The sequence below is a fragment of the Leopardus geoffroyi genome, chromosome E1 (assembly GCF_018350155.1).
Source record: "Leopardus geoffroyi isolate Oge1 chromosome E1, O.geoffroyi_Oge1_pat1.0, whole genome shotgun sequence".
Lineage (NCBI taxonomy): Eukaryota > Metazoa > Chordata > Mammalia > Carnivora > Felidae > Leopardus > Leopardus geoffroyi.
Window position 1 is genome coordinate 53,875,699 of NC_059330.1, and position 26,645 is coordinate 53,902,343.

A 26,645-nucleotide genomic window follows, 5' to 3' on the forward strand; every position below is an offset into this window, starting at 1 on the left:
GAGAAAAGGGGGTGGCAAGGTGTTAGGCAAGGGGTGATGGGAGTGAGGCTTTCATCCGCCACGGCAAACACGGTAGAGGGGTGCCTACGAGCCCTCCCCGCAGCCACGGCACATGCCATCGAACCGTCACGGCACTGCCCTTGCCATGGAGTCTGGATGGGGCCCCAGTATCCTTCTCAACACCGTCTTCCAGGCAGCCTCTGCCAACGGACTGGCCTGCAGGATGCCATCACCAATACGCCTGGAGCTGTGTGAGAACCTCAGAGAAGGGAGGACTCATTCACCCGTCTCTGCACCCGTGTGGCAAAGCATCCCCTTGCTGAGACGCAGCCCAGCATCTGTGTCAATGGTAACCCCTGATCTGCTGGCCTCACTGGCCCTCAGGCCTGAGGAAGCATGAGCCCCCTCGCAGCATGAGTCAGGCCGTCCCTGTGTTAACCCCGGGGTCAACTCCAAAGTTTCACCTGCCCCGTATCCACACCCTTTGGCGTGTGCCTTCATGGGTCTCCCCACTCAAGACGCAGAGTTAATCCCCCCACTTCTTGAGGTTGACTTTTACCACGTGACCCTCTTGTACCATCAGGATGTTAGCAGAGGCTTGGTAAGTAGGTCTCCACTCCCGCTTCCTCCCTGGTCCTCTGTCATTGCCAGAAGAAGCCGGGGCTAGCCGACTGGGGGACGGTACATACGGAGCAGAGTGGCCTGGTTGTTTTAATTCATCAAGAGCCAGGCGACCCCAGGCAAGTGAGAGAGTCCAGCCAAGGTCCCCACCGGCAGATTCACATGACAAGTGAATGCTTACTGCTTCGGGTCCCTGGGACCTTTTGTTACGCAGCAGTATTATACCTGTAGCTAATGGATCTAACCTAGGAGAGTGGTTCTCAATTGTGGCTCCACGGCAGAGTCACTGGGGAGTTTTAAGAGACCCCCAGCGGCCAGAGTGTGCCCCCATTTCAGCGAAATGAGAATGTGTAGGGGGGTAGGATCTAAAGATCAAACATATTTTTAAAACGTTTTTTTAAATTAAAAAAAAATTTGATGTTTATTTTTGAGAGAGAGAGAGAGAGAGAGAGAGAGTGAGCACGAGTGGGGAAGGGGCAGAGAGAGAGAGACACACAGAGTCGGAAGCAGCTCCAGGCTCTGAGCTGCCAGCACAGAGCCTGACTCGGGGCTTGAGCTCAGGAGCTGTGAGATCATGACCTGAGCCGAAGTCAGACGCTTCACTGACTCAGCCACCCAGGCTCCTCACGATCCAACGTATTTTAAATCGTCCAAGCCCATTTCAACAGGTATAGCCACGTTGAGAACCACCCTACCAGGACCAATTCTCTACAAGCACAATCACTGTATCCTTCTTCTCTCCTGGTCTCTGTCCCTGCTGTCACCTAATTTCCACATAAGACAGAATTAAGGACCTTGATTCTGGCGTCGGCAAGCCGGGAACCAGCTGTGTGAGATGTGGCCGGGTCGTTACACTTTTGGGGGGACTTTACCGTCCGTAAAACGGGGACAAAGCCAGCCACCTCATATGGCTGTTGTGATGGTCGTTCGCGCGGCGGATGTCTTTTGAGCGCGCACTCTGGGGAACAGGCGGGGACGGAGATAGGGTGTCTCCTGCTTAGAGGTGTGCCCCGATGCTAGAGGACAGGGCCACGCGGGCAGTGTGGTTATAAGCCCAGGTGCGAGGACACAGCAGGCACCCGATAAATGACAGCCGCTGTTACTGCCAGGATGTTCCCATGTTATTCTCGTTACGCTTCGCTCACTTGGCTTTATGTTCCCCAAAGGCAAGGACCGTCCGTCTGGGCTCCCGAGACCAGGAGGGGCTCCACCCATCATTGACCTGTGGCCCAAGGAGACCGGGACAAAGGTGGTCTTTCTTTGCTGGGTGTAGGGGACAGCTGGAGTCCAAAAGGGGAAAGAAAGCCTGGGCTGGCTCCAGACCCTGAGGAGGGATCGGGAGGGCCGGGAGTGTCCCCGGAGGAAATGCTTTGGCCCTCGCCCTCTGTGGAGGTGCTGGCTCCACGGCTCCTGCCCACAGGCCCACAACCCACGCCTCGGGCCACACAGAGGGGTCCTTGTTCGTGCTGAAAGGGCCATGTGTGTCCCTCCCTGCTGGGCCGTCCCTCCTCCCTGCAGCTAAAACACACACAGCCGCACCCACACCCCACATGGGAAACACCCCGGAGGCCACCCTGCCAGGGACGTGCCCGCGCCCTCCCACGGATGGGGAGGGTGCTGTCGGGGGTTTAAGGGCTTTGGGAGGCAGGAGGGATCTCCAGCTGGGAGGGAGGCCAACCCCTGGGAAGGCGACTGAGCCGTCGTGCCCCCAAGGCTCCACACGAGTGCTCCCAGAGAGCCCCTCCTCATAAGCCGCCCTTCTCTCGTCATCATCCGGGAGGTCCCCAGGCCCTTCTCCCAGGGTGAGCCCCCTGCATCCCCCTCCCCGGAGCAGGGCCTCACATGCGGCTGCTGGGCGGGATCTTGCGGCCGTCCCGGAACCAGGTCACCTGTGGCCGCGGGAAGCTGGCGATGCGTGGGGCGCGGATGACGGCTGCTTCTCCGTGGGAGACACTCTGGTACTTCTCGCCTTCCTCAAAGCTCCCCATGTCTGTGGGACAAAAGAGCACGTGTGAGGGTCCGCTTGTCCGGCTCCCAGGCCGGGAGCGGTGGCAGCAGGTGCCAGAGGGGAAGGAGCCCCCTCCCCCCTACCCCCGCCCCGTGCTCAGACCACCCCCATGACCCCGTCACCCCACCCTCTAACCCCATCATTATGACACGCCCTGCTTTGTGCTTTGGGGGTTTCTATCCACATATCCACGAATCGACCGATGCATCCAGCCACCACGAGAGGTTGGTCATTATTTCACAGATTTTGCAGAGGAGGAAACCGCCCAAAACAGGCTCAGAGGGGTTCCTTAACTTGTCCGAGGGCACGCGGCTAGGAAGGGGCCGAGCCAGGATTTGAACTCAGACCTCAGAGACCGGAGTCAGGCAGAGCTGCCCCGGGGTTCCAGGGTGGGGTGAAGGGCGCATCCTGGGGCTGGTTGCCTACGCTCTTGGGGGAGGGAAGGTTGGGGACGCTGGAGAGGGTGGGGTCTTGGATGCTCATAATCGAGTATGGAGATGATTTCCCTCCTCTGCCTCGGGTGGGAAGTGTACGAAGCTGCATGGATGTGCGAATGGAAACACCATATTGCTCTTTTAAAAACATGCCTACCCCGCTGGCAGATACGGAGGGGAACACTTATCCCAGCTCCGATATGTCAGCCAGGAGGGGAAGGGAACATGCGGGCAGGAGACTTCTGGTCGCCCACCTGCCTGCTGAAGTCGGGGTGGGGTTTGATTCTAGCAGCTGAGGGTTACAGTGGGGTACGGGAAGCGGTGTTTGTGCGGAAAGTCATGACTTCTGAACATTGACGGACATCCTCGCTACTCAAAGTGCGGCCTGTGGGCCAGCAGCATGGGCACCACCCGCGTGGTGTTAGAAATGCAGGGTCTCGGGTCCCACCCCAGACCCACTGAATCAGAGCCTGAATCGTAACCAGACTCCCGGTGAAGTGTGTCCATATTCAAGTGTGAGAAGCATCACTGTCCTCGACTTGGCCACATGTCAGTTAGAATCACCTACAGAGTTTAGAAAAAAAAAAAAAAGTGCTGATGCCAGTTCAAGAACTTGCTCGGTGTGAGCTGGCCATCGGAACTCCCATGTGCAATCAGGCTCAGGTCACCGAAAACTTACCCTGCATGTCCCCACTGCCCACTCCCTGACCAAGGGGGCCACATCCCATGCCACCTGGTCTCGTGCGGCTTTGACTGTTATTTCTCAAGCCCTCGAATACCCCTGCCTCTTCTCCCTCTCCTTCAACTGGGAGTCTGGCAGCCTGGCTAAACCTCAGAAAGCCCTGAGGGGCTTCGAATGTGCCCCGAGGTCAGAACCTTTGGGGGTGGTGGGACGTGGATATTTCTAAACATTTTGTTAGATGTTTTATATTTGAGAGAGAGAGAGAGAACGAGCAGGAGAGGGGCAGAGAGATGGAAACAGAATTTGAAGCAGGCTCCAGGCTCCGAGATGTCAGCACAGAGCCCGATGCGGGGCTCGAACCCATGAGCAGTGAGATCATGACCTGAGCCGAAGTCAGATGCTCAACCGACTGAGCCACCCAGGCGCCCCTGGATGTGGATATTTCTAAAGCTGTTCCCGTAGCTCCAACGTGAGCCAGGGTTGAGAACTACCAGTCTGGGCTCAAGCCAGCCGCTCTTACACTTTGGTGGGTCTCAGCACCCCCTGGGAACTTGGGCAGCCCACCGATCTCTTCCCCTCCTCCGCTCCTCCCCGGGGCACGGAGAGACCCTGCTTCGATGCACCTGTATCTCCGAGTTCTTGGTTCGCTCTCCTGAGGACACCGCTGTACCTCAAAGTTTGAGAACCACAGGCCTGTGCTCTCCTTTCCCAAAGTCCTGGGTTCGGTTCTCTTCTCGGCCACACTGCCCCCTTGGAGGCCTCGCCGAAGCTCATGGCTTTGCCCACAGTCTCACCGCAAAGACTCTCACATCTGCTCTGGCTCTTCCCCGAGCCCCAGCACCCAACCCTCGATTTCCCACCGAAAATGTTGGCACATCTTACCTTCCTGTTATCTCAGTTCTGTGAATAGCATCCCACCTGCACCTGCCCAGACCACCTGGGTTTTCAGATCCCTGGAGGCTTTCGTGGTGCTTCACTCACCTCCCTGTCCCCACAGAGTCCTACGACTCTTCCTCAGGAATGTGCATCCAAGTGTTTTACCCAATTCCCGCAGGCCCACCACCAAGCCCACCCCGTTACTCCAGCTGCGCTGAGCCCCCCACCCCACGTGCTCCCCGGAGGCTCCCCACACCCAGCCATCTCCCATACTCTTCCTATTTGCTTTTTCTGGCCATATCCCTGACTTGCTCAGAACCTTCGGCATCTCCTCACGACCCCCCAGGAAAGTCTAAATTCCCTTGCTCGGTTTCGAGGTCCCTCCTAATCTGACCCCAACCAACCTTTCCATGGTAACCACGTCACTGCCGTCCTGCCACACTGGATTATTCACACCCTGCTTCTCATCTCAGGCCTGTCCTCGTGCGGGGCCCCTGCCTAGAAAGCCACCAGAACAAGCCGTGATTCACCAAGGCGCCATGATTCAACAGCATCTCAGAGAGATCCAGCCAATTAAGTATCTCAGCAAATAGAATGTGGTGTCGGCATCCTTGTTCTAAATTTGGCAGGTGGTAAACGCACTGGTAATGGCTTTGGAGTCACTGAGATTTGAGTTCAAATTCTACTTCTGTTATTTATTAGGCATGATTTTGGGCAAAATTTTGACCTCGCTGAGCTTTAATTTCCTCTTTTGAAAAATGGAGCTGTCAAGAGTACCTTCCTCATAGGTTATAGTCAGGATTACATGAGATACCACATGTACGTGTCAGGATGGATATTTCTTTTTATTTTTTAAAGTGTATTTTTTTTGAGAGCGAGCGAGCGAGCATGTGTGTGTCATCAGGGGAGGGGAAGAGAGAGAGGGAGAGAGAGCATTCCAAGCAGGCTCTGTGCTGTCAGCACGGAGCCCAATGTGGGGCTCGATCTCATGAACCGTGAGCTCATGACCTGAGCCAAAATCAAGAGTCGAAAGCTTAAGTGACTGAGTCACCCAGGCACCCCTTGGGTGTATCCTTCCAAAGATGGCTGCATCAATATTTATCTCCCATTCAACATACTCTTCTCACGAATGTGCTGGAAATAATGATGTACGACGTCCAAGGCCAGGTCATCAAGAGGATGCAGCTTCCATCTAGATCTCCCTCTCTGTCCGGACACTCCTACTTGGGATCCAGCCGCCATGTTGTAAGAAAGCTCAATCTGGCCCACTTGGACATGACAAGGGCCCATGGATGGAGGAAATGAAGCCCCCAGATGATAGTCAGCACCAACAGTGGACAGACAAGGTCCCAGCCTTTAAATAAGTCTCCCAGCGGAGACACCTCACTCATACAGAGCAGAGACAAGCCATCCCCACCATGTCCCGTCTGGATCCAAGGCTCACGCACTCGGTGAGTATACTAGATGACTGCTGCTGGACACTGTTATGATTGAGGGCAATTCGTTACACAGCCATGGCAACTGGGAGAGTATATTAAAGTGCTAAAAATTATACCTCATATTTACAGTATTAAAATATTAGAATCGTCCACATTTTTCACAGTTGAGTTTAAATATCTACCTCTTCAACAAAGATTACCCTAAGCCACCAAACACAACTAAAGAGCAAAGACCGCTGAATGCTGGCCCTGTGTCAGTGTCCTTCCTAAGTGGACTTCACCTTCGCGTACTCCTCGTGCTGCCACGGTCAGCTCGCCTCTAATAAATACACATTTTAAGTTGTTTATTAATTTCCATTACTTGGCTCTGTCTATAAAAAAATGGCATCAATAAATCACATCGATTTCCGTTCTCACCATAATTTTATCTATTTAAAAAACTTTGCACGGAACTCCGAAGATATATTTGAACAATTTAAAGCAATTTCATGGTAATAGTGTTTCTTTCTCCTCTCTCCAGTTTCATTAGCTCCATTTCGTCAGTGAGGAAATTAAAGCTCATGGAGACAGAGTGGCTTATCCCACGTCAAGCAGTCAGGGCAGGGCAGGGCCAGCATTCAAACCTGGCCCCCCTTCTGCATTTCCTCTCTGCTTCTTCCATGACTCGTCCCCTCCATTGACATGCTTCGTGCACATTCTTTCTCTCTCCCTGCTATACTGTGGGCTTCACGAGGCAGCGGTGCTCATCAGCAAGTCCCTACGAGGTACCTGTGCTCTGCACACTGTATGTTCTCTCTAAACTCACCTAATGCCATCATGCAATGGCTCTGGCTGAGCCCCTACTGTGGGATGGACGAATGGATGGAGGGAGGAGGGGACGGATGGAGAAAGGGAGGACCGGTCGGATGGACGGAAGGAGGGCGGGAGGGTGGATGGCCGGACACGCGCATTCAGGCGTGCGTGAATGCACTGCGAGAGGGATGGAAGGAAGGGCACAGCTGGTTTGAGTCCAAATTCTGCAGCTGATTCTCTTCTCCACGTTCCCATCCCACAAGCTCCCTGCCTCCCGTGGCTCTCAGGCCCCCAGCACCCTCCCACTCTCTCCACTCCACAGGCTTCCAGCTCTGCTCACTGGCCCCAGGGCACAGCCATGCGCATACGAAACAGCAGCAGCAAAGGGCCAAGGGGGCATCCGCTCAGCTGGCCCCGTGCCACAGAAAGGCTGGAAGGAAGGAGGCCCCGTGCTGGCAGAGCCTGGGGACCCAGGAACCCCTGGGAAAGAGCATGCACACCAAGGCAGAAACAGGTAAGGGTTTTCGGCACTTCCCCTCCGAGGTACACGCTTGTTAACATCCCATGTTACGTCCGTGGCGCTGATCCACCTTTCCCAACAAATTCCCCTGCGAGCAAAGAAGTGTAAGCCTGGGGCACAGCTGGAAGTGGCCTAAAAATTCCTGATGTCTTTGTTACAGCTTAAAAGGTCTTGTGAAGTATGCACTCCACTCCAGAATACAGTCATTGCTTTTTCTTACTTCTAAAACACTTTTTTTTAAATCACAAAATATGTCACATGTACAGAAGAGCGATTATGATTATATGGATACTTTTTTTTTTTTTAATTTTTAATGTTTATTTTTGAGAGAGAGACAGCGCGTGAGCGGGAGAGGAGCAGAGAGAGAGAGAGAGAGAGAGAGAGAGAGAGAGAGAGAGACAGAATCCGAAGCAGGCTCCAGGCTCTGAGCTGTCCGCACAGAGCCCGATGCGGGGCTTGAACTCACGGACCGCGAGATCATGACCTGAGCCGAAGTTGGACGCTCAACCGACTCAGCCACCCAGGCGCCCCAATTATATGGATACTTTAAAGAAGAACAGAACAGGGGCGCCTGGGTGGGGCAGTCGGTTAAGTGTCCGACTTCAGCCAGGTCACGATCTCGCGGTCCGTGAGTTCGAGCCCCGCGTCGGGCTCTGGGCTGATGGCTCAGAGCCTGGAGCCTGTTTCCGATTCTGTGTCTCCCTCTCTCTCTGCCCCTCCCCCGTTCATGCTCTGTCTCTCTCTGTCCCAAAGATAAATAAACGTTGAAAAAAAAAAAAAAGAAGAAGAAGAAGAGAACAAACACTCACATACCCCTCAACCCAGCTTAGGGAACAGAACACTAACAAACCTCGCCCCACCCCCACGGTGTCCCCCCCCAGTCACGCCCCCTCCCTCTCCAGAGGTAACTGCACCCCGAATGTTGTGTTAACCCTGCACTGCCTTCCTCCCAAGCATCACCAGACGGAGATGATTCCCTGAACAACGTTCGGTTAGGGTAGTTTGGTTTCAGTCCCTTTATACCTGGGATTATTTTTATAGGTCGTCTACTGTGATGTGTGTGTGTGTGTGTGTGTGTGTGTGTGTGTGCATTTTTTTTTTTTTTTTTTGGAGCTCCGTCTATGCGCTAGCACTCAGCTGAGTCATCGCCACGGCCGCATGGACGTCCATGTGTGGAGGGAGCACAGTGCAGCCGCTGGCTGACTCCGTTTTCAGCGCTTTGCTGCCCGGCTACGAACAGCGTTACATGGATCTTCTGGCACGCGGGGCTCAGAGCATCTCTAGAGCATGTGCCTCGAAGTGGGACCGCTGGGCCGTAGGGCGCGCGCGCATGAATTTTACGAGGTGATGCCACACACTGCTTGCCAATCTGCACCAATTTCCCGCCTCCCACCCCCGCCGGCCCGGATGGGAGTTTCTGGCCACTCTTGGTCTCGCTGGCCACCTTGGTGTGGCCGATCGGGTGGACGCGAGATGGTATTTCATTGTGGTTTTGTCTGTTTATTATGAAAACAACGCTCCTCCCTCCAAGCAGGCCGCATCGTACCTCTCCCCCCCAACCACGCATGCTTCCGTGGCACCGTGAGTAACATCACAAGTGCCACTCACATCTTGGAGGCCGCCACCTGTCCCCGATGCCCCACCTCCTCGGCTACATCGCCTTCCACCCTCTCCTTCTCTCACTCTGCTTCAGCTACCCTGGCCTCAGACACCCAAACCTACCCCAGGGCCTTTGCACTTGCTGTTCCCTGGCCTGCAAACACCTTAACCCTCTATGTGACTCCCCTCCTTGCTTCCTTTGAGACTCTGCTCAATGCCACCTCCCCAGATGGCCGCTCTCAGCCACTAAAGCAAACAAGTCCCCTGCCCCAGCGTCCATCACTCTTCCTTGACTTCACTTTTCCCTAGAACACTTTATTTTTCTTCATGGGCTTTCTACATCCTCTATTCTATCGTATATTCACCTTTTGACTTTTATGGCGCCCTACTACTTTCCTGAGGGCAGGAACATGTGTCCCAGTTTTGTCCCCTGCGTCCTCACTGCCTAGAATAGAGCTCAGCATGCACTGGGCGTAAAGCAATAATTGTCGCACGAGCGAATTAAACGGTCAGCAAGACGGATGCTGTAGTTATCTCGAACTGTAGCACGGCCCCTAAATATTCCATATTCAGTGCTCAAACTCACGTTAAGAATTAGGAAAAACAGGCCCACTGGTGTCATTTGGGGCTTGATCAGCCCCAAGAACAGGCTTGATTCCCTCATGTCCCGTCTTACACAGGTGGCTGCAGGCCTGGCTTCCAGACGGGCTAAGGCCCTTCGCCCTGTGGCCTGGGGGTGGGCTTGTTGCTGGGGCTGGGGCTTCCATCCGACCAGGGACGAGGGCCGGGGGAGGAGCCAGGGATGTGGCCCAGGTGAGGAGAACACAGAGGTGGCCTCAGGACGTGGATGTGGATGGCCAGGAAGGCTTCTTGACCCAGGAAGGCTCTCCTATTCCCCTCAGCCATTCAGCCAGCTTGCCGCAAGCCAGAAATTTATGGCAACTTAAAAAAAAAAAAAACCAAAGAAGAGACTAATGGGGGTGGTGGTGGGGGGGGGGTGCCGGCAGAAAGGGAGCTGGGGAGGGGGTGGATGTTTTATTGACTTCCTCTTAATTGCTGTAATTAAAAACACGTAAAGAATCTTTTGGTAACGACTTGGCCATTATCATTAGTTGTTAGCACAGCTGCCTTATTCATTTCTCGTTAGAACCCAGTTCACAGTCCCTCTTTGGGAAGGGGGTGGGTGGGGGCCAGAGGGGGGTCCCGCTGGGCCCAGCCCTGGAAGGAGCCTCCAAAGGCAGCATCACCCGACGGGTCAACGCCCTCTGCCCTGGGAGGCAGAAACCTTCGCAAGGGGAGACAGAGGCATCTGGAAAAGCAGCCATTCCCCACCCATCCTTAGATCTGCGAGCATCCGTGTGACTGGTAAGACAGACAGATGGACGGACAGATGCGGGAGGTCTGCAGGGCACAGAGCTGGGGGAGCCCCTGGACCAGGACTGGGTGAGCCAGGTGGAAGATGTAAGGAGGCACCGCTCTCAGCATCCTGCAGGTGAACAGTGAGTACCGGGGAGGGAGCACCGCCTTGAATTGTGCGGCCTCCATACCTCACTTGCCTTGCCCTGGCCCCAGCTCGGGGAGCAGATGCGGTGGCTAGGAGTATGCCTGTGGAGGTGGCCGGAGTGAGAAAAGTCTGCAAATGCTTATTCCCGGACACCCTCCCTGGTTGGCCGTATGGACAGGAGAAAGCCTTCTTGACCCTGTGGGCGGGGCGCTGTGTGACAGCCGGACAAGGTAGGCACTAAGATTAGCTTCCATTTTCACACCCAGGGAAGAGGAGGCAAAGGCACAGAGAAGCGAGGTAACTTGCCCTGGGTCACACAGCCAGGGAGAAGTGAGCCTGGATTTGAACTGGGGGTTCGTGGCTCTACCCTACAGTGTGGCGGTAGGTGAGGCAAGGAAAGGTGGGAGGTAGACAGGCTGGCTGCGGGCCCCTGGGCTGTCTCCTACCTCCTCTGAGCCTCAGTTGCCTCATCTCGAGATGGGGCTCGTAACACGCCTTCCTGCCCCCCTGCCTCTCAGACCTGTCCTGGGAACCCACGGAGGAAAGACGCATGCACAGCCACACCGGAGGAGGGATCCTTGCGGAGGCCCCGCTGTACCTCCCGTAGCATCTCCTTCGGGACATGAGCTTGACCCTGTGTCTGTGATTGTTCTAAGGGGTCTTGGGGCACGTGCTCACCTTTCCAGGGGGACGGAGGCCACACGTCCTCCTCTATCTGCCCCTGTGTGCCCCCCTGTGCACCTACACCAGGTGCCCAGAGCCCTAAGCCACTCAGGGCGGAGGCTGGGGCTGGAAGCCACACCTGCTGATCCCTGTCCCCACGGCATGGCCGTGTTTTAGGCACAGAAGAACCCGGGATTTATTTACAAGCATTTTCACGCTAGCTGCTGCTGACAGCCAAGGGCGTGTGACCCCCACCCCGTGTGAGACGGTGTCCATCCTGGGTGGACACAGCACCTATTTGCGGGGCTGTTTGGACACGGGACATGACACTCCAGGGCATCCGTGTGATTCCATTTGAACCTTGAGCTTAGCAGGCGATCACCCCCCCTCTTCCCCCCCCCCCCATTTTGATTTTTCTCCTCCTGACCTCAGGTGGCAGTGTGGTGAGGGGAGTGTTTCAGAATCAGGCAGCTGCGGGTTCAAGTCCTTTTCTGGTACTTCCTCACCGTGTGACCCAGGTGGTCACCTCATGCCCCCCCTGCCCCCGCCAGCCTTGCTTTTCTCATCCATGCAGTGGGGGTGGGGGCGCTACCCTACAGGCTGTGGGATAAGGACGGAGAGAAAAGGGGGCGCGGCCCAGCACGGCAACAGGCGGGACAGAGCGAGGTTGTGGGTGGGGATGGTTTCGCCAGGTCTCACCTTCCCCCGCACCCGGGTCCTGGAAGGTGTCTTGAGGAGGGGACAGGTTGGACAGCAGATTCTTCAACTTCCAGAGCTAAAGAGCAAGAGTGAGACCCCTCTCCCCGGCCCCAGCTCCCCAAGAGACAAGCGTGTCCAGCAAGGGAGGGGACGAGACGTGGGTTTCCCTTCTCCGTCCCGCCGTGGCCACCACGGTTGGGTGAAGCCTTCCTTAACTTGTGAGGAGGGGTGGTTTTCTCAGCTGCCACGTGGAGCTCCCAGGGCTCACCCGACCCCCCTGGCTTTAGGGCCCAGAGGGCTGCAGACAGTGGTTTCTACTTTACGATGCTATGAAACAGAGCGGTTGGGCGCAGTTTGAGGGGCGGGCTCTCAGGGCTGGCCCCGGGAGCCGCAGCTGGTGGTCAGGAAGAGGGTGGACCCGGCCTCCCCACTCTGTCCGGTGCTTCAGCCCCTTCCAGGTACCCCTTGCTCTCTGCCAGGGACCACCTGTAGCCACCCAGGCACAGCCAGGGAGCAGCGCTGCGTAGCCTGGGGGGGCAACTGTGGGGGCTCCTGAAGCCCAGGGTGACACTTGGCTTTGAGAGGACAGGGATCCCCCCGTGGGGGGCAGTGGAGGGGCGGAGGCTGGGCTGACTGGAGGGTGCAGGTGCCAGCTCACTGCTCTGCCTCTGGCCGGAACAGTGTATGCCATGCACACACACACACACACACACACACACACACACACACACATATGGATACATGCATGTGCACACGCTTGCACACACGTTCTCGCCCACACACGGCGGGGGTGGGGGCAAAGAAGCAGACCAGTGCAGACACACACATGTGCACCCTCATGCATGAGCCCACACTCAGGCACATGCACTTGCATGCACACGGGCCCACACGTGCACGCGCATGTCTGGAGGCTGGCTCACGGCCCTGCCCCTGTCCTGCGGGATCCAAGCACTGGCTAAATCAAGCTCCCCGGGAGCCCTCCAGCCGCTGACAGTGCCCTGATCCATCATTTTAATTCAGGGCTTTTCCACTCCTCTGAGTGAGCTGAGTTGCCTTTAGTGCTGATTTATGGAGACAATCCGTCCTCCACTTTTGATTACGGTTGTTTTCCATAATTATTATCAACACTCTTTGCCTCGCTTGAGGTTTTCCTTTTAGATTTCTCTCCCCTACTTCTGTTCAAGTAGCCAGCTCTCTCCTGTGCTAATTCAGAGGCGAGCCCCTGTAGGCTCTGGATGAGAAGGTGGCCTTTTTTTTTTTTTTAAATTTCAAGGCTGACTAAAGCTTTCCATTTTCCCATGTCCCACTGTGCAACCTTGGACCTCTGCCCCTGGAAGAACCCAGAAAGAAAACAGCCCATAATGAGGCTCATTTCTGGCATACAGCAGCTATTTTAGGATGGGTGGGCAGGACTGGGAAGGTGACACGGAGTCTCAGGGGGAGGGTGTTGGTTGGTGCTTCGGGGGCCCTGGTCCCTGAGATGCCCTTGGGGTCTTTTGAAGCTGCCTTCTCTTCTTCCGTTTGAAAAAGTCCTTCCAGTGACTGGGGGCGGGGCGGGGTGGGGGGGGGGGACTTGGAGGGACCGACCACTTTGCCGTCTGCTCACCTGGCTCCTCCGGGAAACCTGACTTGTCATCTGCCCTCTCCCTCTTAGAGTCATGGTGCCACCATGAGGCATCTCCCTGAGGATCATGGGACCCGCTTGCTGTGACTGCTCCAGGGCTGAGCGAATTGGAGGAGGGAAAGGTTAAGGTTATAGTGGGGGGGGGGGGCGCCAGGAAGTCTGCCAAAAAGACTGTAAGTAGCCGGAGAGGGGGTCCATCATGAAGACCCCCCGTGTGAGGCCCAGCCAAGCCCAGAGGAGGCCCACGAACCAGGTGGTAGGGCCCGTTTTAAAAAAGCAGCAGCCGGTCCCGCGTAAACGGAGTTGAACTCAGAGCCGGCAGACGTGTGTTGCTTAGCGGTGTGGCCTCGCCAGCTCCCGCCAGCTCCGTCAACCGTAGAGTGAGGGCTCGCGGATACGCAGGAAGGGCCACCACGAGGACCCAGTGAGCGTGGGAGGCTGCGGCCGGGATCTGGCTCTGCCCAGAGCGTGGTGGCGGGTGAGGACCCCGCGGGCCCTTTCCCGCTTCGCGCCCCACCCTGCCCCAAGTCGCCGGCTGTACTCACAGGCCACCTGGACCTCGGTTTGCCGCTGCAGCAGGGCGCCCATCCGGTTACGCACGACGCAGCGGTAGAAGCCCGCGTGGGTGCGGTCCAGGCTGGTGATCATGTACCTGGGGGGAGATGAGACAGCCAATGAGCGAGTCAGGCAGGTGCAGGGATGTGCCGGTCGGATGGGATCGCAGGGCAAAGTCGCCAGGTCAGCCTCTTCCTGAATGAAGAGGACCAGGGGGAGTTCTGGATCCTCTGGCCAGGTCTTGGGAGTCACAAAGGGCCTCATCAACAGCAAAGTCCCTCCCAAAGGCCACCAGACTTTTGCTCAGGTGCCTAGGAAGGAGTCTGCATTTTCCCAAGGACAGGAGGTGCTACACCTAAGCCCTTGACCCTGGCCGTGACCAGGCCTCCCACCGGGAGACGTCAGGGATGCGGGAGGTTGCCGTCCTCCCTTGCCTGTGACTCGCGTGACTGAGAAAGGTGGGGGCATTCTCTTTTGCCCAGGCCCAGGACTATACTAAATATTAGTGGAAATGGATGGGGGTGACAGAGGCAGGGAAGTTTACACGCTTCCCCAGATACTTTGCATCGTTCCATTCTTAAAGTTAGCCCCACTGCAGCTTTGTGGAGGGAAAAGGCAGAGCCTTCTGAGCAGGACAGACTGGATTTCTGTATGAGTGGGCCCTGAGGCCAGGATGCATGAACCTGAGGAGCCGCTCTGGGAGCACATGACTGGTTCAAAGAGCAGCAGGGTCTGGTGTTGGGGGAGAGGTGGCTGGAGAACAGGTATGTGCCGATCTGGCTGAGAGGCGGGGCGGACGCAAGGCCAGGTCGGGACAGGAACTTCTGGCAGGCAAGACATGGGCAGGTGGTGCTCTCTGGGGTGGGTGGGGCTAGTTCTCCTGACACCCCCTCTGTGATGACCTTTCCTGTCCCTGGGCAACGAATGGCCCAGTGGGAACCTCAGAGGATCAAGGGGCTTGTGCCTAGAACTTCTCCATCCTTGCGTGTCCTAGAGCTTACCCAGACTTGGTGGACAAGCTCACTGTCCCTTGTCCTCGGGATATGCCAATGCTGGCATGGACCAGTAACACTTAAAAAAATGGGGCTTGAGGGGCGCCTGGGTGGCGCAGTCGGTTGAGCGTCCGACTTCAGCCAGGTCACGATCTCGCGGTCCGTGAGTTCGAGCCCCGTGTCGGGCTCTGGGCTGATGGCTCAGAGCCTGGAGCCTGTTTCCGATTCTGTGTCTCCCTCTCTCTCTGCCCCTCCCCCGTTCATGCTCTGTCTCTCTCTGTCCCCAAAATAAACAAACGTTGAAAAAAAAAATTTAAAAAAAAAAAATGGGGCTTGATATAAAACTGTCAAGTTTTTACTTTGCCAAGTAAGATCATTAAAACCAACCAACCAAAAAGCAAACAGACAAACAATCAACCAACCAGAAACCCAAAAAAAGCAAGCAAGAGAAAAAAAAAGATAATATTAAAAAGTGCCAGGTTGGGGGAGAAAAATAAATAGAACTGGTCAGCATTTTCTCTAAAAGGGACATTTTGAGGTCATCGAGAAGAAATGTAATCTCAGCATAAAAGCAATTTTAACAAATTTTAAACTTAAATCTTACGCAAAGCCCGCTAGCTTCACACTCCTTGTCGTATGTGAACAGAGGCACCCAGCTGTGGGTCTACGTTCGAGTGTCGTTCACTTAATCCTATGGAGGGGGTACTTTTACCAGCACCCCCATTTTACAGGTGGGGAGACTGAGGTTCAGAAGTGTTTCATCACTGACAGGCAGTCTCACAGGTGCTAAGAGGCAGGGCCAGGGTCCCACAGAGCCTGCCCGACTCTAAGCTCAGCTGTAAGCCAGTTCAACATGGACACCATATTCCAAGGGGCCCCCCTTCCATCCGGGGACTGCACGAGCCCCAGACTCACGGACGGGTAGGTGCCGAGCTCGCTCTGGCTCTGGCTGTGGCTCTGCAGCATGATTCAGAACCTTCTGGCTGTCCAAGCCTCTTATCTCTGCCACCGGCTGCCGTTCTTATCTGTCCCTCGCTACTGTGCATGGAGAGGTGATGGGGAGATATCAGGTGCCCAGGCTCTGGCAAATTCCCCGTTCTTCTTCCACCCCGTCCTCAAGCCCATCACACTCTTGCTCGCCTCTGCTGCGGGGAGGGGAGACAGCTTTGGGCAAACCGTTTGGGTCTCGAAAACGATGGGGTGACCTGAGAAGAAAGATGGAAGGCGAGATTGGCTGGAAAAGCTCTCTATCTTTGAAAATGGAATCAGATATTATTTAAAAGGCTCCAGGGAGAGGAAAATGAACAGAAATGGCCAGCAAGCTAACAAAAAGATGCTCAACCTCTGTCACAATGAAAGTCCAATCAAAACAAGACAACATTCACATATCAGACGGCCAGAGACTCTCATGCTTGATCACGTGCAAGGCTGTCAAGAGTGGGGGGCGGGGAGGTGTACCCTCAGATTGGCCGGTGCCAGTGCAGAGTGGCCCAGCCTTTAGGGCAAAATCTATCAAAATGAGAACAGGCAAAGCACCGAGAGCTGGCCCTTTAGATATACTGCAAAAATGTGGCAAAAAACAGGTATGAGGATGTTCACAGTGGCATTGCTTATAATGGCAGAGATAACCACGCAATCAGAAGCACCCTAAATGTCCATCAACAATGAATGGATGGATCAGTTAACGAGTTAACGATGCTGCAGCCAGGGAATAAGCAAGAGCAGAGATAATAAGCAAGAGACAGAATGGTGTCCGACTCGCACAGAGCGTGGAAAGGACGTCGAAGCTGCAGAGGGGGAGATGTTTATGGAACTAACAACACGAGGAAGGAAGAAGTCAATCGGTGTCATGGCTGAGTGCTAGGGACAAGGGTAGTATTGGATGGTTGCCACTCTTGGTAAGCTGTTGTTCACGGACACAGGCTACCAAACCCTCAGTTTAATGTTTAGGATCAGGCACATTGACCCAATAAAAATAATTTTAGTTTGTGGACCAAAAAAAAAAAAAAAGAATAGTGTAAATGGTACAATACCATGTGGGTAAATGAAATTTGCATATATTTGGATACATGGGATCACGAGTACATAAATTGTGTATATGTGCATATACATGGTACATGGACATAAGCTTTGGAGACGGATATGTGTTCTCTCCCTTTTGAGAGCAGTGCTGGGGAGGGGGAGAGAGGGAAACTTCTACTTCCCCATTTTATGTCTTTCGACGCCACCGGAATTTTCTTTATCGTACGCATATATTGCTTTTATCTTAAAAATGAAATGTAAAAATGCACTTTGAGCATATAATTTAAGGATACATTATAAAAAAGACACCAGGGACTCATTGGATGTGGGTTTGTTTGCTGATGTCAGTGATGCGTAGTGAAATTTAAACTTTAATGGAAGTGGATTTCTGCAGAAGGCTCTGTGTCCATTTGCTTCCGCCGGCAGCCCCCAGGGCCCAGGGAAGGTCAACTGGCGGCAGACCTGCCCCTCCCCCGAGGCCAGAAGAGGAGCACTGGCCCTCGACCTCCCTCTTGGTCCCTCTGTAGTTGAGGCCACGCTCCCTGGCCCCTGCAGAGTGGGGTGCATTGTGCGTCCTCTCCATCCTCCAGCTTCCTTCTCCTCCCGCCCGGGGGACCTATTTCTGGCTGGTTGGCAACATTATTTAAAGTAACAGTTCCGCCCACTGCCTTTCCTACCCGGGAAACCCGCTCCACTCCACCCCAGTTCCAGCTCCCGGTCCCCCTGCCTCCCAGGCTCCCAGGAGGGTGGACGAGGCTGGCCAGCACCTCAGCATGCGAATCCAGCGTGCTGGACGGTACGTAGCCTTGATAATGACAGTGGCAGTGACCGCTGTCCCCGAAATGCTCCCTCCTGGGCCCTCGGGAGACACAACGCCCACAGCTCCGTCTATCCCACCCACCTGCTGCCGCTGGCCTGGCAGGAAGTGGATGAGCCCAGCCCTGTCCAGGAACAGGGGGATGGGCGGAATGCCCTGTCTAGGACGGCCCACATCTGATCTCCTCTCAAGGGAAGCATGGCGTTGAAGAAAGCACCAGAGCTTCTGACTCAGGGAAATGTAGGTCTGACTTGCCCCTCTGCTCTTTCTTTTTTAAGTTTATTTATTTTGAGAGAAGGAGAGCAGGGGAGGGACACAGAGAGAATCCCAAGCAGGCTCTGCACCGTGAGGGCACAGCCCAACTCAGGGGCTCAAACTCACCAACTGGTGAGATCATGACCTGAGTCAAAATCAAGAGTCAGACGCGGGGCACCCAGGTGTTAAGCGTGCGACTTCGGCTCAGGTCACGATCTTACTGCTCTCGTGGGTTTGAGCCCCGCATCAGGCTCTGTACTGACGGCCGATGGCCTGGAGCCTGCTTTGGATTCTGTGTCTCCCTCTCTCTCTCTGCCCCTACCCTGCTTGCGCTTTCTGTCTCTCAAAAATAAATAAACATTAAAAAATTGGAAAAAAAAAAAAAAAGATGCTTAACCGACCGAGCCGTCCAAGTGCCCCACCTCTCTGCTCCTTAAGAATGTGTGCTGAGCAAGTTCTGGAACCTTGCGAGCCTCAGTTTTCCCATCTGTAAAATGGGGACAATGATGGCCGACTTTGATGGGCTCCTTATAAGAGGCCCCAGACATAATTGCCAGGCATATGGCAGGTGCTGTACTAATGCTCGTCAAATGAGGGAGCAGGTGTATGAGTCACTGGTGGGGAGTGGAAGGTATGGGGTGAGGTGGAGAGGTTCCGGGAGGGAGACAAGGAGGGTGTTGCAGAAACCCCCCACCGGAGTGAGGATCCATTAGGGGCTCCCCACCAAGCATCAGGAGAGCACAGATTCCCTTGTCCGGCAAATTCTTTGGCTTCCCCCATGGACGTGTGAACCCCAACTGTCCCCAGCTGCCCATGAAGGATCTGTCATGCCCCCTTGGTCACCTAATCCTCTTTACTGGTAGAGGGGCTACACCTCAGTCCCTCGGCCGCCAGTAGAGGATGTGACCTCCTTTTCTGCCTCCTCGGGACACTGAGGACAGTGAGAGAATGACAGATCTCCTTCCAAACGCCGTTCCTCTCAGCCTCCTGACCCCAGTGAGGTTCTTGCCACCAGCCTGACCTCCCAGCCTCCCGGTCACCTCTGTTTGTGTCCTCTGGGTTGGGGGACCTGAGCCTGGTTCCTCTGGGGATGAACAGCAGGGAGTAGGTAAGTGGCATCCCTTCTCGGCTGACCTGCCAAACTTCATTCTCCCTCCCATCATGACAAAGAGTGGCAGGTGCGTGGCTCCAGGGGCCGGAGAAGACCTGGGATCAGCCACCTCGAGGCCCCCTCGAAGGACCACTTATTTATTGATTTATTATAGGACATATGTGCCCAGGATTCAGAATTCAACGAATAAAAGAAAAGGCACACCGGAAATGTCTCTCTCCTCTGTGTTCCCCAGCCGCCCATGGCTCCCAGCTCCGCACATGCACAACCACAGCCACTAATGTCTCGGGCACCTGTCCGGAACGTCGTCATGCAATTACAAGCAAATGCCAACCCACGATCCTTCCCCTTTCCAGCAGGAGACTCGGCCTCCAGGAGGCTGTTTAGCTCCTTGCTTTGTGCATGTGACGAGATCTTTCCGTAGTAACCGCACTCAGAGCTTCCTCAGGCTTCCCGACAGTGGCCGAGCGGCAAGTGGCGAGGAAGCTTTGCTTTGTCCCAGTCGGATGGTCAAGGGGAGCAGGCGGGGGAGAGAGGGCCTTGGGGCAGGGCTGGGGTGGAAAGAAAGGACGATGCAGTACGAATCCACATGGTTCTTTTTGCCCCTCCGAGTGTCCTGGCTTGGCCCGCGGGACCCGCCGGCTCAGTCCAGTCCTCCCACAGGAAGAGATGAGCCCGGGGTGGAGGGCACAGAGGCATGCGGGGAGGAGCCGGGACAGATAGATGGATTTTCAGAGACACGAGATGGGCAGGGAGAAAATAACCACCTAACAAATGTGGCATCTTCTCCGGCACCCAGGGAAACACACGATGCCCTTTCTGGTTCGAGTCCTTGAGTGTCACAGTTGATATTTAAAATGATTCTTGCTCGCATTAAATAAGATATTTCAATTCCACGAAGCTGTCAGCAGCTGATGCGGACACGAGAAATAATAGGCACGCTCTCCTTCTATTGTCCTCGTTAATAAATCAGACGCCTCGAGAGGCACGCGGCGATGCTCACAGGGACGAAGGGGGTGTGTGTACACGCGCACACGTGTGCAAGCACACGCACAGCGCACACTCACCCAGGCACACACGTGTGCCTCCGCCCACGTGCACACGGTCACACCCACATGCATGCGCGCTCACGTATACACGTACAAAGTTGTGTGCACACAAGCACACTCACGCAGCCTCCGCACAAACTCACACACACGTGTGCGTGCACACCCGGCACAGGAACACTCACGCACACGCCCGTTTGCATCTAGGCACATACGCACCCTGCACACGCCCATGCACGCCTGTGCACGCTCACGCAAGGCACACAGTGCCTACATGGGTACACATGCACACCCACACGTGCACTCAATGCACGCACAGGTGCACACACTCCCACACGGATGCATACTCATGCACTGTTGCGTGCATACCCGCTCACGCCCACGGCCACACACTCACGCACGTGGGCAACACTCCCAGGGTGAACCCACGTCCAGCCACTCCCATCCAAGGTCACCCGGGGCAAATCCACCCTGCTCGGGTACAGGCCACTCTCCCTGTCACGCTGAGGCCACGGGCACTCCGGGCTGCCTCATTCAGTAAGCTCTTCGCCCGACGTGGGGCTTGAACTCACGACCCCGACATCAAGAGTCACATGCTCTACTGACTGAGCCAGCCAGGTGCCTGGGGCTGCCTCATTCAGATGCGCTCAGGACACCCGGATGTCCGGTCGCAGACACGCACGCTCTCTCCCACCAAACCGCGTCTTCTAGATTCCTGGTCACTGATCCCTTGGCCCTAGGGCTTTCTTCTCCAAAGACACCGTGTGTGGCGAGGCTGGAAGGGGAGGGAACAGCAGCACTGAGGTTTGGGGCAAACAGACCCCCCGGCTGTGCCCCGTCCCTGGGCTCCCCCGCGAAAGGTGTGGGCTCTCCGTGACTTGCCCGCTAGGCCTCCGCATCCACAGGGCGGTCAGCGGGGACCGCAGGAGTCACCACAGATGGCCGAGGGGACAGGCTGTGGGGATAGCGGAGTGCGGCTGAGCCCTGGGGACCCAGGCGTGCTTCCCTCTTCCCAGGGGCTTCTGGGCGACGGGAGAGGCAGCGTGTCCAGGTGTGCGTGCCCGTGTGTGTAGAGTGTGTGTGCGGGCACACGCCCCCACCCCTGCCTGCAGCGGGAGACAGCTGAGGCTCCAAGCGCTGGCCACTGCAGCGGGCTACCCGTGGGCCCGACATCGTGGGTTTGCTTTTGCACAGATTCCTCAGGAAAGAAAGCAAAACCCTGTGCAGAATGATTTAAAGGGAAAAGTACATGTACCAGGAAATAGATAAGAGCGATGTACCATTTTATAATTAACACAATTAGCGACAGGATAAAAAGTGTCACGTATTTAACATATATCAACGCAGCTAATGCTCGTGATGCCGTGGGACGCTCGTGCTAATAGGAAGCTCGGTTAATGGATGAGAAAACCGAGCCCAGAGTAATGAAGTAACCTGCCCCAGGTCACACAGCGAGCCAGTACCTCGTACATAGGGACAGTCTAGGATAGAGAGAGGCTGAGCCTCACCTGGACGCTTACTCAATAGTTTGGGGTCTCTCATTTCTGGGGTGTGCTTTGAAGAAGGCAGTTGTGACTATCTACAGTCCGCCCCTTACACACAGAGAGACGGTTGACAGAGGGGACAGAGAATTTGGTCTGTGGCACCCTTACAGAGAAAGCAGGTGCTGAGTACCGACTGGCCAGTCCGGTATCAGGGGAGACCGAGGGGCAGGGGGCGGGACTGCTCAGGAAAACTCTTCAGTGGGCTTTTTGGCTTTTGGTTATGGAAGGGGCTCAGGTATGAGAGGCACCAGGAACACAGCGCAACTGTTCTGTATGATGCACTCACTGGGCATGTCGCGTTTTCCCTCTGGCAACAGCCTGAAGGATCTGGAATTCACAGGCAAGTAGGGAGGAGAGAGAGAAAGAGAGGAAGAGAGAAAGAGAGAGAGAGAGAGAGAAAGAGAATGAGATGGTGGGGTGGGGAGAGAAACAGAGACACAGAGACACAGGGAGACACACACACACACACACACACACACACACACACACACGCAGAGGCAAGAGTTACCCCCGCACAGGAAGCAGAGGATCCTGAGGACGACTGGCCCCGGGAGGATGATGCCAGGAAGGTACACCCCGTGGCGAGGGCTGTCAGGGCAAATTCAGGAACAGTGATTTCTGCTCTATTTTAAGCGGTTTCTGTCCTGTGCTGTAATTCCCCTCCCACATCCTCGGTAAGAGTGTCGCGCCCAACTGGCTTCTGCTAATGGCACTCTGGGGAAGGAAGGGAGCCCTGTGCTCAGGCCGGGGGAGGGGTCGCCCTTTGAAGGGAGGCGGCAGCCGCAGGGGGAGGTTTGCGTGAGGACTGAGGGTCCTCTGGAACAGGAGCAGGAGCAGGAGAGGTGACCGCGAGGCCCAGGCCAGGTGAGCATCCTCCCCCCCCCCCCCCCCCCCCCGCCCAGGGTCCTTGGAAGGTGTGAGACGGTCATGTGGATGTTCGAATAGTGGAGGACTTGGTTACGGTGGGTGCCCCCCGCCACCCGGAGGACTGCAGAGTGGAGGCTGTCACAATAGACAGAAGAGGCCCCCTGACTCTGACTACAGAATATGGGGGAGATGGACGCTGGGCCACTCATCCCTTCCTGCCTCAGTGCATCCCCCCCGCGGGCACACGGGGGTGGCTGGAACCCCGGGAGTGCTGGGTGGCAGTCAGGGGGCAGCCAGGACTTACATCTGCAGGCGTCTGCAGCACCCGCAGCCTGCAGCGACCGGGCTGGGCACGGGGGCTCAGGAAGACCCCTGCCTCCGGGAAGTGGAAAGATCCCCTCTGGTCCCGCTCTCCAGCTCTCCCAAACTTCTGGAAGTTTCTGATGAAAACCAGCCGCCCCTCGCCTCTTCACGTGCAGCCCCTCAGCCCACAGGGCTCCTCTCTGCTTCCAGCCAGGATTGTAACAGCCGGTCTTAAGGGTTAACCCACTTCAAGGTAACACACTCCTTGCCTGCTGACCTAAGGTCCTTCATCTGTAACACAGCTAATTTACTTTCTTTTGAGATTTGCAGACCATTGGCCTTGGGGAGCAAAGGATCAGAACTTTTTCAGGCCACAGAGGCCAGCCAGTCTGATGAAGCCGCCTTGACTTTCTGATTAGTGCAGCAATCTTTTAGCAAAATGTTTTTCTTTTTTAAGGGCACACCAATGACTTTACTGACCTCCCTCTGTGCATCTGGAGACCCTGACCTCCTTTGCAGAAAGAACAGAGCACTTGTACACATCACCAGGCTCTCTTGCACAGTCCCCCTCCCACACCCCAGGCATCAAAGATCTAGAACTTCTTGTACAACCTCTGAGCACCGAGATAACTCTGTAGCTGGCATCATCGAGTCTGCACGTAATCAAGAAATGTCACAGACCGCTGTACTCCCTTAGCTGATTAAAACCCTTTAAAAATCTCTGGGGCCAGGCAGAGAGCTCAGAGTTGGACTTTGGACAAGAATCCAACTTGCTGGCCTCCTGAATAAGCTCATATTCCTTTCCAGTCAAAACTGGTCTCTTGGCAGGCACTTGGGTGGCTCAATTGGTTGGGCGTCCAACGTGGGCTCAGGTCATGATCTCATGGTTCGTGAGTTCAAGCCCCGTATCGGGCTCTGTGCTGACAGCTCGGAGCCTGGAGCCTGCTTCGGATTCTGTGTCTCCCTCTCTCTCTGCCCCTCCCCCCCCTCGACTCTTTCTCTCTCTCTCTCAAAAGATGAATAGACAAAAAAATTAATTAAAAACTGGTCTCTTGGATGTTGGCTTTTTGAGCAACAGGCAGCCAAACTCGGTTTTTCGGTAACAGGATGTCCCTTCCAGGAAGCCTTCTCGAATACCCTCTGGGTTGTCCCAAATCTGGTGCATTTGTCACAACTTAATGTAATGTCCTATGTACTTGCACGTGTCTCCCTGAGGCCACATCTTGTATGCTGTCCCATATACCCCGTGCACCATGGAAGGCCAAATAATGCCCCCCCGCCAAAGATGTCCACATCTGAATTCCCAAAGCCCACGAGTATGTCACCTTCTAGGATATGATGGTTGAATTGGGTCCCCCCAAAAAGATGTGTTGACATCCTAACCCCCAATACCTATGAATATGACCTGATTTGGAAAGAGGGTCTCAGCAGACGGAATCAAGTTAAGATGAGGTCATTAGGGTGGACCTTAATACAATACAGACGATGACCTTCCAAGAAGAGAAACAGACATGGAGAAGGCCATGTGACCCTGGAGGGGGAACTAGAGCAGTGGCATCACAAGCCAAGGGGCGCCAACCACACCATGAGCTAGAAGAGAGCCATGAAATGCATTTCCCCGGGAGCCTTCAGGGAGACGGGCCCGCGGACACCTTGATTTCAGACTTTCGGTGTCCAGAACTGAGAGAGAATCAAGGTCTGTTGTTTCAAGCCCCCGGGCTTGTGGCACTTTGTGACAGTACCTCTGGCAAGCTCATACGCAACAGGGACTCGGCAGCTGTGATTTAGTGAAGGACCACGAGCCACGGACATTTATCTCGGATTACTCGCTGGGCCCGACGTGATCCCAAGGGTCCTTCTGAGAGGGCGATGTGAGAAGGACAGCAGAAGCTGGAGGGGTGCAGGGCTGACAGCCAAGGGATGCAGGCAGCCTCTAGAAGCCGGAAAAGGCGAGGAAAAGAGTCTCTCCCCTCCTGCCTCCAGCAGGGCTGGCTGCTCGCATAAGGCACAGCGTGTGGGCTTGTGCAACCACTTTCTTGTTTTGTTTTTTTAACTTTTTTAATATTTATTTTAGAGACAGAGAGACAGAGCACAAGCAGGAGAGGGGCAGAGAGAGCCTGAGACAGAATCCGAAGCGGGCTGTAGGCTCTGAGCCGTCAGCAGAGAGCCCGATGCAGGGCTCGAACCCATGAACCCTGAGATCATGACCTGAGCCAAAGCCGGATACTCAACCGACGGAACCACCCAGGTGTCCCTACAAGCACGGATGGTTCGTTTAGAAAGCAGAGGACCCTCTGCAGAGCCTCCCGTCCCTGTCCTGGCGTTCCTGCTACCTGTGAGCCCCGTGTGTGGTCCCGATCCTCCCTGCTCTACCAGGAGAAGCCATGATGTTCGATGCTCGGATTGATCTCAGGAACTGTGGTCAATGAGACGGCTGGTGGCATTATTGAGCTGGAGGCTGTAACAGTGTGACAGCCCTGGCTTGAGTTGGCCAGGGATGGTGCTGTCCGCCCCGGGACCTTCTGGGCCAATTAACTGCTCTCGAGGAATAAGGAAAAGCACTTCATTAAAGGCTGGCATCAGCAGGGTGGTTCTCACAGACATGGACCAAGAAGACAGGTGCGGGGGGAGGGACGTCTGAAGTGGCCACACTGTCACCATGGGGAGATTAAGCAGGGACCACCCCCCCCCCCACCGCCCCCAACAATGATAAGAGCATCCAGTTCCCAGCAAACACTGGACGTACATTATCTGGCTCACCTCCGCGTTTACTGCAGGGAGAAGGGACTCCTGTCCCATTTCATAGCCAGGGACCTGGGCTCAGAAAGGTTGAGCAAGTCACCCGAGGTCACCCAGCTAGAGGGCAGCAAAGCGACATTCAAAGTCAGGCCCACCTGAATCCAGACATGTCCCCGCCCCACGCCTGCCCCTGACCGGGTGCCCTGGCTGGGTAGCGGGCACATCCCAGAGTGAAATGCCTCCCCGGGAGCCGCCCGGACCTGTCCTGCCCCAGGAGCCCCGCTGAGAGAATCCTCTAAGAGCCAAGAGTAACAAGATGTGGGATCCTTGTTGCAAAGACTGGGGCGGGACACTATTATTACCGGGAACAGACAGAAAGGAACAGAGAAGGCAAAATCTGCGTTCAAGGAGTTCAAACTTGCAGACAATTCAGTGTGGATTTTTAAAAGGTGACTGGGAAGAAAGGAATCCTGAGGCTTGAGGGGTGCCAGTGTGGCTACTGAAAAGAAAAAAAAAAAAAAAGAAAAAGGGACAACAGAAAAAGGCAAGAAGTGTGGCCTGTCTTCTGCTTACAGTGATGCTCTGGAATTTCCCCCCATGGCTACTTCTCCTCCTCCGCAGAAAAGGAGGCTCCTTTGTCCTGGGCTTCTGGCATCTGGCAGAAATTCCTTAGGGGCCTTTTTTTTTTTTTACACCTAGTAAGAGGCTGCATGGAAATCTGGCCTCAAGGAGCCAGACTGCTTGTGCTCTGTGGCCAAATCGTAGAGGGCTGGGCCAAGCAGCCTCTTCGCTCTGTCTGGGACTCCCCAGCCTCTCAGGTGCACGGAGTGAGGTCGTCTATTTTAATGGCAGAGAAGCGGCCTCCTAATTAGACCTGCCGGCCGGGCTGGAGGGAGGGCCCCCCAGAAGCCTTCTTCCTCCACGCTGCAGGGA

The 26,645-nt window shown here is 55.3% G+C and overlaps 1 protein-coding gene across 1 annotated transcript in view; it reads right to left on the minus strand.

Annotated features, from left to right (window-relative positions):
* The window catches only part of SDK2 (sidekick cell adhesion molecule 2), a 266,290-nt gene that overhangs the window by 96,875 nt on the left and 142,770 nt on the right, over positions 1-26,645 (minus strand). Inside the window, 2 exon segments of the mRNA XM_045489616.1 lie at positions 2,464-2,611; positions 14,007-14,113. Coding sequence (XP_045345572.1) covers positions 2,464-2,611; positions 14,007-14,113 — 255 coding nt within the window.